Source organism: Nelumbo nucifera, chromosome 1 (assembly GCF_055504915.1).
Source record: "Nelumbo nucifera cultivar China Antique chromosome 1, China Antique-T2T, whole genome shotgun sequence".
NCBI classification, from domain to species: domain Eukaryota; kingdom Viridiplantae; phylum Streptophyta; class Magnoliopsida; order Proteales; family Nelumbonaceae; genus Nelumbo; species Nelumbo nucifera.
Genome location: NC_142649.1, coordinates 118,912,823 through 118,925,876, shown reverse-complemented (window position 1 = coordinate 118,925,876; position 13,054 = coordinate 118,912,823). Strand labels below are relative to the sequence as shown.

General features: G+C 37.0%; 1 protein-coding gene and 1 long non-coding RNA gene across 4 annotated transcripts in view; both read right to left on the bottom strand.

The window, feature by feature from the left end:
- Positions 1–5,033: 5,033 nt before the first annotated feature.
- Positions 5,034–10,049, bottom strand: LOC104601731 (uncharacterized). The gene is made up of 2 exons (XR_735947.3): positions 9,090–10,049; positions 5,034–8,971 (listed from the first exon to the last, which is right to left on the bottom strand). It is a non-coding gene; the product is annotated as an uncharacterized LOC104601731 (long non-coding RNA).
- Positions 10,050–11,651: 1,602 nt separating this feature from the next.
- The window catches only part of LOC104601732 (putative E3 ubiquitin ligase SUD1), a 30,326-nt gene continuing 28,923 nt past the window's right edge, over positions 11,652–13,054 (bottom strand). For all 3 annotated transcript variants that reach the window (XM_010265174.3, XM_010265175.3, XM_019198517.2), the window contains exon 9: positions 11,652–12,542. In XM_010265174.3, coding sequence (XP_010263476.1) covers positions 12,015–12,542 — 528 coding nt within the window. In that variant the 3' untranslated portion in view covers positions 11,652–12,014. The remainder of the gene's footprint in view (positions 12,543–13,054) is intronic.

Below are 13,054 nucleotides of genomic sequence, written 5' to 3'. Positions count from 1 at the left end.
AATAACGATGTCCATCATCAGTGGAAGAAATCTAGGTCGGGCCCCATAAATCAGAGAACACTAAATCCAAAGGTGTTGCAACGTGAAAGGCTGAAAAAGGATGAAGAAGCCTATGAGATATGCCACATGTGCATGGGTGAATGAAAACTAGAGGTACCCCGATGACTGGCAGGAAGATCGTGCTGCTGAAGAATCACTTGAGTACAGTACGAGATTGAGGATGTCCATGTCATATGGGCCAACCATCAACAAATGTCCAAACTCCCATCATGGCCACAAGTCGTTTATTAGAAGTGCTACCAGAAAGAGAGAGGTGATATAAGCTGCCCTTAATCGGCCTAGAGAGAAGTGTGGTCCTTCGTTCCTTGTCCTTCATAACAAAACCAAATGCATCAAATTCAAAAACAACATTATTATCATCACACAATTAACAAACAGAAAGCAAGATCTTTGTAATCTCTCAAACATGTAGAATATCATTCAAAAGATGAATACGATTAAGTGCTTGTAGAGTAGAATTTCCTATGTGATCGATGGCCAAACCTATGCCATTACACATTGCAATTTTGTCAAAGCCATTCTACTCAGACCAAAGTGAGAGATTGCCCAGATCTGCTATTAGGTGATTGGTGGCACCAGTGTCAGGGTACCATTCTGCATTTGTGTCGTAAACATTGGCTGCTATCAAAGCCTAATTAGAATGTTGGTTGCCAGTGGAAGCTTCACACTAAAGGTCAAAAGGTGGTAATAGGAGAGAGCAGAGTGACCTATGCAACCACAAACCTCTAGCAATAACTTTTGATTGAGATCCTGGTTGTCCATTGCCTACATTACCACAAACCCTTGCCCCCTCAGCTGCCATGGTGGGAAGGAGTGGGAGCACCAAGACCATAGTTCGGGAACGATCTTGATTTGGGCAGTCCAAGTTTATGCATAGCTGCATTGGCTGAGAACAGATGGTCAAAAGTGGCTTAATGTTGTTGTTCCACCCTGAGTTCATATTGGAGTAGTGCATGAAATTCTTCAATGGAGATGAAACCTGGTTTAGTTGTGATGGCTGTAACAAGTGGGTCATATTTTGAACTTAGTCCTCCAGTGGTATAGAGGATAATATCATCAAGGGCACAACCTTGTACCACTGCTTCAAGGGCATCATTGAGCAACTTAACCTTTTGAAAATACTCAGTCATGGATTTGTTTCCCTTTTGCAAGTGATATAGATCATTCTTGATCTGCATGATTCTTGCCCCAAAAGGTGAAGCATAAATACAGTTAAGAGTTGTTCAAGCCTCGTAAGAAGATTTGCACCCTATGGCTTGTGTCAGTCAAGGATTTAAATATCAATACAATACGCCCAATCAGTATCGGTCATAGGAGATACGGGAAATGCTACGAATAGGTATGTATCCCCTGAATCATCCGTATCAGAGCGATACGCATCAATATTGGACCGTATCGTATTGTATCGGTTGATATGCACTGATACGAACCGATACACGAGTGATTCACGTTTTCACACTTTCGCACGTCTAATTAAAAAAAAAAAAAAAAAAACTGCAGCGGATGAGGTTTTAACCCGTCACTATACGCATGTGCGCAGAGAAAGAGGAGGAAGTGAAAGAGGAGGGGAGAGAGAAAGAGGAGAGAGAGAGACAGAGAGAGATAATGTCTGAAAACAGCACAAAACGGTGGTGTTGGAAGCGTTGAAGGAGAAGTACCAAATCCACCGCTGCAATAGAAGGGAGGAAGTGAAAGAGGAGGGGAGAGAGAGAGAGAGAGAATGTCCGAAAACAGCACAGAGCGGTGGTGTTGGAAGCGGTGGAAGGAGAAGTACCAAATCTGCTGTTGCAACTTGCAGCGGCAATGGTAGAACAGAGGGGAGAGAGAAAGAGAGAGAAAGAGAGAGAGAGAGAGATGACTTGTTTGCCCTCTGCCAAAGATGACTCGTCTTCGACACTCGTTTGCTCTCTGTTGAAGATGACTCGTCTTGCACCTATTCCCCCCTCCCCCTAAAGAAATTTTCTCCCGACGAATTATGGATTTAGTGCCAGAAAAGTGCTAAAAAGCAAATCAAGTTCTTTTTTGTCTCTTGTATCTGAGTCAGACCTGTCCTCATGTTGTCGGTGAGAACACTACCACTGTTGCAATTGTAGATGAAAAAAACGAGAAAACTGAGAGGGGAAGAGGAGGCTATTGGAAGATTAAAGACTTGAATAATAAAAAGAAGATAATGGAAATGGGCCAAAACAAATATTGCCAAGAACTCAATCGTTCTCACCGTCAACCATCAAAATCCAGATTTGCTCCTCCGATCTGAGGAAGGTGTTGCCGGTCAGAGGAAGGGGACGAGGGAGGGGTAATATTGGGTTTTAAAAGAATTTTAAATGTCACATGGTCTCGCGTGTATTTGATTTTTGACGGAATATTAACGGATCTTAATGGTAAGGGTAGAGTTAGTCAATTGTCAGAAACAGTAAGGATAGTGTCAATCAATTTTCAAACAGTAACGGTACACTTAGTCAATTAGCTAAACCATAAGAGTAGTTTAAGAAATTTACCCTACTGAAAACTACTCTACATGGTTCAAATGCCAAGTTACCCCTGAGGAAGTTCAAAGTTGTGCACGAAAACTGTATTCCAGTTGTGCCCCTTTAAATTTTCGAAAAACCTAAAACTACCCCCACGTCTTAAAATTGTATTCCAATCTTTTTTGGCTTTGCACCATTGTTTTCCCATTCGATATAATCAGTGACTGGCAATCTTGATCAGTGTCCAATCTTGACCCAATAGGCGACCTTTTGTTTTTTATTTTTTACTATTTTACCTTTATTTATATTATTTTAATATTTATAAATCTCTTTATTATATTTTTATTCATTTTATATGTTTAATAATATAATACGATCTCTTTTATATTTTTTTAGTTTTTTAGTAGCATTATTATTTTACTTTTTACATATTTATTATATTTATGATAATTGTAACTATTATATTTATAATTTTTATTATTTATATTTTTCACATTACTTTACTATTTACAAATATCTTTATTGTATTTGATGTTATTTTTTATTATTATTAAATGATCTTTTTATATATTTAATTTTTATTACCATTATTATTTCCTTTTTCTACATTTTATATTTATAATAATTTTTACTATTTTTATCATTTTCTAACATTATTTTTTATTTTAATTGATATTATTTATTGATTTTTATCATATTTTATATTTTTTATAACTTATAATATTTTTATAATATCATATTACTTTAATCATTTTCATTTACTTGTATATAAATAATGTCTTAAGGGGTAAATTTGTAAAATGAAACTTCTTCAGAAATCACAACAGTCAAAGTACCAAAAAACTCTAATATACTCGGATGTCGAGAAAGGCAGAAAATTAAATTTTCCACTGAATGTATTTATAGCTTTTTTTAGAAATTTTTTGGCTTTTCAGATTTACCGAACACCACTTTACTAAATGAGCAGCACACAGAACTACCAACTTCTGTTCCTTTTGTTACAAGAGTACTAGCATTCGGTTGACAAACTCAGGTCGAGTCTCAGAAGTCAATGACAAGTAAGGCCTGTTATGTGTTGGTTTCACGAACCCATTTCAGTCTAGTGACTTAAATTTTTCAAATTGAATTCTATTGGAGTTTTACCAGGTTTAGAAATTGGCCCAACTTCCCTCAAAGATGCTTCCTCATCCAAGATCCAGCTGTGCTTCAGCACCCTGCTTAATTTGCTGCCAAATCTTCAGCAAGAGATCCGTGCTCAATTAACTCCACCAGTACAAGAAATTCAATGAAAGATTGTGTTATCACTTAAGAAAGAAAAATTGCAAAAGCATCTCTTGATTGTCACCCAAAAACAAACAAAGTTGCAGATCTTTTCTACTATTGAGCCATACAGTGATCAACACGGCAGGGTTATCACTTGAAAGCGTTCTGATATAGACTTGTATTCCTCTCTCTCTCTCTCTCTCTCTCTCTCTTACTTGATACGTAGGGCTACATGTTTATAAAGCTTTAAATCTGTTGTTCCTTGATAACCTTAGGAGGTGTTCTCCGATTTGAGTTGTCTCAAAGTTACAAAAACAAATCAAAACCATCAAAATAAAACATGTTTTTCAATTTCTGATTTAAAAAACATGTTTTCCTCTGATTTTTAATATCATGCTCCATAATTCATATAAGGGTAAATCTATATGATACTGAGAGCTTTGACCAATCAAAATTTATTTTTGTTTTAAAAACAATCAAAGAAATAACATAAATTTCACAATTTCGATTCAAGAATTTATGGCTGGGTTTTAATTTGAAACACCGAGTAGATACAGAGGTGAACAGCTGAGATCTTGATGTACCAAACCTGCATACAAAGAGAGAATAAGAGTAGCTGCACAATACAAGATCTGAGACACCTATCTCTCAAGCAAAATGCAAGAGAGAACTGTCAAATCTGGATGGAGCCGAAATTTGGAGGTTGCTTGACCTTCCAAGTTATCATTGATTTTGCACATTTTGCTACCTTTGTGATAGCCATATATATAGGGCTCTTCCCAACGTTCCCTTCCTTGTTTTGAGGAGGGAACGTAACCGACTTGAACGTTTGGAGGGAAGACCAAATCAAGGCCTCTCCAGATTGAGACAAATGTCTCATAATGACCAAGGATCTATCCACATGGTCATCCAGTCTAGACTGGGTCAAATGGATATCCATTGACCCAATAAGAACTAGAATTTGGATCCAAAATAATCCAACAATATTGGTATCTCCATGCATAAAAAAAATATTTTCAAATAAACAATCAAATAAATTTGTTTTTATAAAAAATAAATAAATAAGTAATAATTTAAAATGAATGATTGTGTGTGAGAGAGTGTTGCATGGAGATAACCATAAAATAATCATCTTCCATCAACATGTGGCTTGTCACATGGCCATTGGATATTCCAACATGTTGATGATTAAATGAGGGCCTATGGCCACTCTATTATCATCTCCCACTTGGCTAGTTAGGCTCGAGATGAATAAGTGCCAATCAATCACATTGCTTTAACGTGCCTTACATAATTTGTAATTGCAATGGGTTTAGTCAGGGTCGACAATCATATCTTTTGTAGGTACATATTCTACCAGGATCTCATTCCGTTGGTAGATATCATATAGATACCAGTAATGGAGATCTATGTGTTTTCCTTTAGGGCCGATATCACCATTTTTAATTGTCTTAATAGTAGCTTGGTTGTCATTAAAGATCTTCACAACTCCTATTGGCACATCAGGAATTCAGAGTTCTTCTAAGAATCTCCTAATCCAAATTGTTTCAGATGCCGCGGAGCTACAAGAGATAAACTCAGCTTCCATGGTGAATTTAGCTACACAACTTTGTTTCTTGCTTGTCCATGAGACAGCACCTCCTCCTAAGAGGAATAAGTACCCGGTTGTGGATTTTCTATCATCCGAATCACCTGCAAAATCTGCACCACAATAACCCCGTAACTCTAAATCATTTGCATGATAGGTTAATTTGAAGTATTTTGTTAACTAGTCTTGTGCAAAGCATATGGTCTATGCTTTGAGATATCTAGTCTTGTGCAAAGCATGGCATACATTAAGCTACCAATAGCTAGAGCATAGGGTCTATGCTTCATTTTCTCTATCTCTTCATCATTAGTGGGAGTCATATCCCTACTTAATTTGGTTCATTTACAAATTGGAATTTCAACTCCATTACAATATTTCATATTAAATTTCCTTAGAATTTTCTCCAAATAATGCTCTTGTGAAAGAGTTAAGATTCTAGTGTTCCTATCTCTTTCTATTTTAATTCCAAGTACATAACTTACATCACCCATGTCTTTCATTTCAAAATTGGTTTTTAACCAATCTTTAATTTCATTAATCATAAACACATCATTTCCAGTAATAAGAATATCATCTACATATAATGAAAGAACAATAAAATTGCTCACACTATTCAAAGAGTAAACACAATGATCAAACGGATTAGGTATAAATCCAAGTTTAGAGATTGCTTCATGGAAGGTATAGTACCACATCCTAGAGAACTATTTTAAACCATACAATGATTTCTTTAATTTATACACTTTATTTTCTTGTCCCTCTAATACATAACCTTTGGGTTGAGTCATGTAAATTTCTTCATTCAGCTTTCCATTGAGGAAAGTAGTTTTAATATCTAATTGGCACAACTCTAAGTCCAAAAAGACAACTAAAGGCATTAGGATTCTAATAGAGGTAAACTTGACAACTGGAGAGTAAGTCTCATCATAATCAATCTCTTCTACTTGGGTGTACCTTTTTACTACTAATCTTGCCTTATATTTTTCTATAGATCCATCAGTATTGAGTTTATAGGTTTCCTATTCTTGGGTAAATCAACTAATTCCCAAACCTGATTTTTATTTATTGAATCTAACTCTTCTTCTATGGCTTCACACCACTTTTCTTTATCAAGTGCATCCATAGCATCTTCAAAGTCAATTGGATCATCAAGAGACTCTTCATTCAAGTAAGTATAATAATCTTTTAATCTTGATGAAATGAATCTTTCTCTTTGAATTCTACCTAAGGTGTCATTATTAAGTGAAACTTGTTTATTATCCTCAATTTGATCTTCTAGAAAAACAGCATCCCTGCTTTCTATTAATTCAACTGTTCCATCAGATTTATGATTAACAAATCTATACCTTTTGCTATTATCACTATACCCTATAAAGGTACACCTTAGACTCTTTGTTATCTTTCTTCTTTACTGATTTGGCACTCTTACATAAGCACTAGCCCCCCAAATTTTTATGTCAGTCAGGTCTAGTTTTCTACAAGTCCACATTTCATGGGATGTTAAGCTATTAACTTTAGTTGGAACCTTATTTAGAATATATACAACAGTACCTAAAGCTTTTCCCTAAAAGTGTGCTCCTAGATTTAAGTGAGATAACATTGATCTTACCATATCCAACAAAATCCTATTTCTCCGTTCAGCCACTCCATTCTATTGTGGCATGGACATGGTTAATTGGTGTATGATTCCATTTTGTGTACAAAAGTCACTAAATAGGTTAGAGATATATTCTACGCCTCTATTACTCCTAAGAGTTTTTATTTTTTTACCCAATTGGTTTTCTACAAGTGTTTTATATTCTTTAAATTTCTCTAACACTTCTGATTTTTCTTTTAATCATATATACAAAACCAAATCTAGAGAAATCATCTATAAAAGTTACAAAATATTCCATACCCCTATGTGTTTTTACGTTCGAAGGGCCACAAACATCAGAGTGTATTATAGTCAATAATTCATCTGATTTCTTTCCTTTCTTAAAAGGGAGCCTAGTCATTTTTCCACCAAGGCATGGTTCACAATAATTGAAATTCATTTCTATTTTGGGAATTAAGCCATTGGTGCTCATTTTCATCATTTTATCTTTATTTGTGACAAAATCTCACGTGCCATATGTACGCACTTTCATTCACATGATAAGTACAATCATAACTAGAAAGAGGTACAGACTTATTCCCAAACATTAAAACTCTACCATGCTTTCCTATGGTCACTTTTCCTCCCCTGAAACGTATATCAAAACCCTTCTCATCTAACAAAGGTACAAACAATAAATTTCTCCTAAAATTATGTGCATACAATACATCATTAAGGATTGAATTTGTGTTCAGATTTATGGGGATCTTCACTTTTCCGGTTCCAAGTACATTAGTGTAGGTGTTGTTTCCCATAAAAATTGTGTTCTCCTATCTTCATTTCCTTCAGTTCCAAGAACATCTCTTTAGTTTGGCAAATATGCTTAGAGGAGCCAGAATCTATGCACCAATCAGAAAAATCAGAATCCGTAAAATAGGATTCAGATACTACACAGATTACGTCTTTCTCTTTAGTTTTTCTTTTTTCATTATTTGAATTATTCTTCTTGCATTCAAGGCAATTATATTTTGTATAGCCTTGTTTTCCACAATTAAAGCAATGCTTACTCTTACTCTTCTTGAATCCTTTTGAGAATTTAAATTTCTTCCCATTATTATTTTTTGAAAAACTTGCCCTTAGACTTTTCAGCCATTTGGGAAGTTTTAGTTGGTTTGGGAGTAACCATTAAGGATGAAGGTTGGGATTTCTTCCTCTTCCTCTTAGCCTCTCATCCTAACAAGGTAGGTAAGTTTTTTATGTTAATTTCTCTTCCAGATAGGTTTAAAATTGTTACTACAAAATTCCAAGAAGATGGGAGGCTATTAAGAATGGTGGATACCTGAATTTTCTCATGAATAGGGTTCCCAGTGGTTGCCAATTCTTTGGCAATCACATTCATTTTACTAGCATGATCTACTACATAATCCTCTTCTCTCATTTCACAGCCATAATATTTTTCAATTAACAATTGAACATAGGTTTCAGTTATTTGTCCATATGTTTCTTTAATGGCTTTAAACATATCTTTAGCATTATTGTATTCTTCAAACACAACCTTTATGTCGGGCTCCATAAAAATTAACAAACAATTTCTTGCCTTCCTATTATCAATTTTCCATTTTTAATATTCATGAATTATAGTCAAGGAATCATCATCGGCAAGTTTAGCAGGAATAGATTTATCTAAAACATAATCAACATTTAGTTCGTCAAGTATCCTTCTAATCCTACGTTTCTAGAGAACCTAATTTGTGCCATTCAGTTTCTCAGTTTTACTGAGTTCTTGAATATCAAGAATATTGCTAAGTGAAATAAATAATGAATAGAGCACTTAGCTTTATTTACGAGACTGATGTTCAGATAATAAATCTGCTGATGAACTCCCGGTCACTGGTGTTATTCGGCTTGGCCTATCAGCGTTATCAACAAGTTCTGAATTTCCGATGCTCCCACTGCTTCTTTTGATTCAGCAGCAATTTGCGCATTCGGCAATGATACTTCTAAGTGCTTTGGAGCCTTAGGGAAAAAAAAAGGTTATCCTCAAAAAAAATGACAGTAAATAAGATGTAGGAGTGCTTGCAAAACCGAACAAAAAAAATGGAAGAGGAGAAACAAATAAATAAAACTCTAATACCTGATTTGAGATGCTTGGGTTCGGTTTTCTGATCGAATCGGCCTTATGTGGTTAATCCTATTTTGTAAAGGTGTCAAAAGCCCTAAATTTATTTAGGGTTCACTCGGTCCAGGAAAAACAAATTTTGATGTGTAACTCTCAAACCAGCAACCCCAATCGATGAAGAGGTCAAGCTGTATGCTTATAACATTCAAACCGGCCAGAGAAGAAACTTCAAACTCAGCTTAACAGGGGATCCATAGTTGCCTAGAGATGTTGTAGGAGTGAAGCCGCCGTCGTTAGAAGCCTACGCCTGGACTGGAGATGGGAGGATAAACTGGATTAGGAAATCCCTCGAACTGGCTTCTGTTCGCTCGGAGTTGTTGGAGCAATGTTGGAACTGAAGTTGAACTGGGTTCTGTTCTGAAATCGATTTCGAACAGCCTTTTGAAGGAATCGCCTGACGCAGTTGAGTTTTCTAACAAACTCGGTGAAGAAACCCTCGAACAGATGCACAAATGGTTCTTCTTCTTGAACAGATGCACAAATGGGAGAGCTGATGAAACCCTCGAACAGTGCTTCGGTGGAGAAAGGAGGAAACTCTCTCCTTTTCCTTTTCTGAAGCTTAAAAGATGGGATGTTATCCGATGTGTCGCGACTACACTTAAAAAACTGTGCCAGTCATGTTTGGCTCTGATACCGGTGAAGCGCCAAGTAGATGCAAAGGTGAACGGCTGAGATCTTAATGTATCAAACTTGCATACAAAGAGAGAATAAGAGTAACTGTACAATTAAGACACCTATCTCTCAAACAAAATGCAAGAGAAAACTGTCAAATCTGGATGGAGCCGAAATTTGGAGGTTGCTTAACCTTCAAGTTATTTATGATTTTGCACACTTTGCTACCTTTGTGATAGCCATATATATAGGTCTTTCCCCAACTTTCCCTTCCTTGTTTTGAGGAGGGAGCGTAACCAACTGAACGTTTGGAGGGAAGACCAAATCAAGGCCTTTTCAGATTGAGACAAATGTCTCGTAATGACCAAAGATCTATCCACATGGTCACCTAGTCTGGACTGGGTCAAATGGATATCCATTGACCCGATAAGAGTTGGAATTTGAATCTAGAATAATCCAACAATATTGGTATCTCCATGCATAAAAAATATATATATTTTTAAATAAACGATTAAATAAATTTATTTTTATAGAAAATAAATAAATAAGTAATAATTTAAAATGAATGATTGTGTGTGTGAGTATTGTATGGAAATAACCATAAAATAATCATCTTCCGTCAATATGTCGCTTGTCACATGGCCATTGGATATTCCAACATGTTGATCATTAAATGAGGGCCTATGGCCACTCTACCATCATTTTATGCCAAAACCAGACCAGAGGAGCGGTGAAATCTCTAACACGGTTGTTCGGGCTGTAGGGCCGAACGCTTGTTCACATTTGCCGTAACTTTTACTTGAGTATGAGTCTTCCAATGCAGAAAAGTTTCTGCATCTCACTCCAAGCTCCAACAATAATTAGATGGAAAGAGTAAAGAATCACACGTTAAAGCTGTATAGTTGGTAGTTAATTTATGGCCACATTGAACGGGCTCGCAAAGCCAGGCCGCCCGCCCACCGCCCTCTCGGTAACAAACAGTTCACAGATGAAAATCGAGTCTTGGGTGCGCAGAGCCGGTTGGGTTGTTGCGTCTTGCGTGAGTGAGTGGGACTGGAGGAAGCATGGATGATGGATGAAGGCTCCCCTCAGTTTTTCCAACCCGGACTAATTGATTTTGATCCATCCATCCAAGCCAGTAGCTCGCCAAGATTTGACTAGTATGAGAATAATTTTGCTTTGGGGGACTGGGACTGGGGGAGAAGCATTAACAAGTATGATTGATGGGAAGGTATCATCGTAGTGGTAGACAGGTAGTGGTACACCCAGGTCCCAGGGCAAAAAACAGACGGAGGTAACGTGGATTTGTTGATCTTGCCTCCCTACCTGCTAGTCTGTTACTGCATCTGCATGTAATAAAGTGCCCTACGATTCCGATGACGAGTTCACCGTTTACGGATGCTGATGCAGATGCAGTCTCTCTCACCAGTGGCAGCCATTATAGATGGCACTCTGAATGCTTGGCCCACATGGAACCGGCCCCGTTATTTTCACCATCACTAGGTCTAGGTGTATTGATCTGCTTATGAAGCATCTCCATTCCATTGCCGCTACATTACTACGATTTAGCTTTCTTTGTCTCGTGCTAAAAACAAAAAACAGAATAAAAAATTAAATATTCTCATTCCTTTCTGATACATCTCGTTGCATGCGAGTTATCATCGAATGCATTAGCTCACAACCAAAAGGCAAGGATCCAGTAAATCAGTATTCAATAACATATGAAGAGGTAGATAAGGTGACGAGACAGGGACAATATCACAATTAAGGTCAGTAGCCCCTACATTTAGATATTTTTCCTTTGAAGGTTTAAGTTTCAATATTACTAAAAACACAGTTTGAAGAGGCCTTGATTTGTTGGAACAAAGATGCTTTAGAAATACTTGCACAAGAACCTCCATCTTCTAGGGACTTAACCGTTCAAATGCTCAATCACATTGATCAGAAAACATGATCCATTACATTATCTCTACTTTCTAAAACTCATTCAGAAGAATTCCCATTCTCCTCCAGGTTAGACACAATATCACATCCAAATGTGCAAATTTGATGTCTCAATAATTCTCCCTGCACAAGCATGGGGAGTTATCTCAACTCTTAACAACAATGCTAGTTATCAAGATTTATATATATATATATATATATATATATATGCACAACAGGGATGCCGAATCACCTCCAAGGTTTAAGAGTATATATGCAGCAACCATAACAATAAAAGGTGAGACAAGCGCTTGATCTTCCTGCCGCCTCACACGACTCAACTATCTATACAACCTGCCTGTTATTTTGGATGTTGCGCCTATTTGCTCGCCTCAGTCTCATACCTACATCAGCCTCTTGCTCACGTTGGATTAATCCAGAATCCTGCAAATTTGTATCTAGTGTCTCTGGAACAATCTCACCCTCACTGTGCTTCTCTGCTATGTCTTCCCCATAGTTATGCAGTCTTCGGCCAATCAGATAGCGGTCGTCCCGAATAGAATTGTGGAGGTTGGTGAACCACACATGGAACCTCTTGGCACAGAAGCACAGCAAGCTAAAACTTAGGCAACCCAACCAAGCAAATCGGTAGATGGCTGAGTTAACTATTAATGGATAGCCAAGTACAGGAAAGACCCCCCGTGCGAAAACATAGGGAACACATAGGGCTGTTAGGAGCTTCACCAAAATTGGGATTACAATCTCCCGGAGAACCCAAAGCCCTTGCAAGCGGGAGAATCCATCCTCTCTCACCCTCTCAAACTTTATCCGCCAGCTCTCATCCACCAGAGGTGTCATGTGATCCAGCATAACCTGTGTTTAATACTAAAATAAATCACATTTCTATGGAAAAAAAATCTTGCCAGCTTACATAAGCATCCCATAAACCACCTAAATTGTTTTCAACAGCTAACCATACATGTTTCCAAGTCCCACACAACATTCAAAAGCAAACATGTGGAGTGGAACACCCCTGTGAATTATCTCCTATGCAACAACACTGAAGCCAGATATTCACTATTGAATCAGGAAAAGAAGTGGCACTGCAACCCCCGTCAAAAGGGAAAAAAAAGGAGAAAATATCCAATTTCAAATAATTTCTTCTTTAAGACACCATGGCCTAAGCTGATCAATATTGTTAATAGCATGGTCTTTTTTTACTAAAGCTGTGGGGGTAAGTTTTGGGTGATGGGCCCATCATTAGATGGGGATTCAATTAGAAGATCTCACTCCAAAAACCAAGTTGATGGGACAAATACATTCATTCTAATGTGTCTGGGTTCCTATTGTCATAGTCTCTAATCATCCACATGATTAGATTTGTC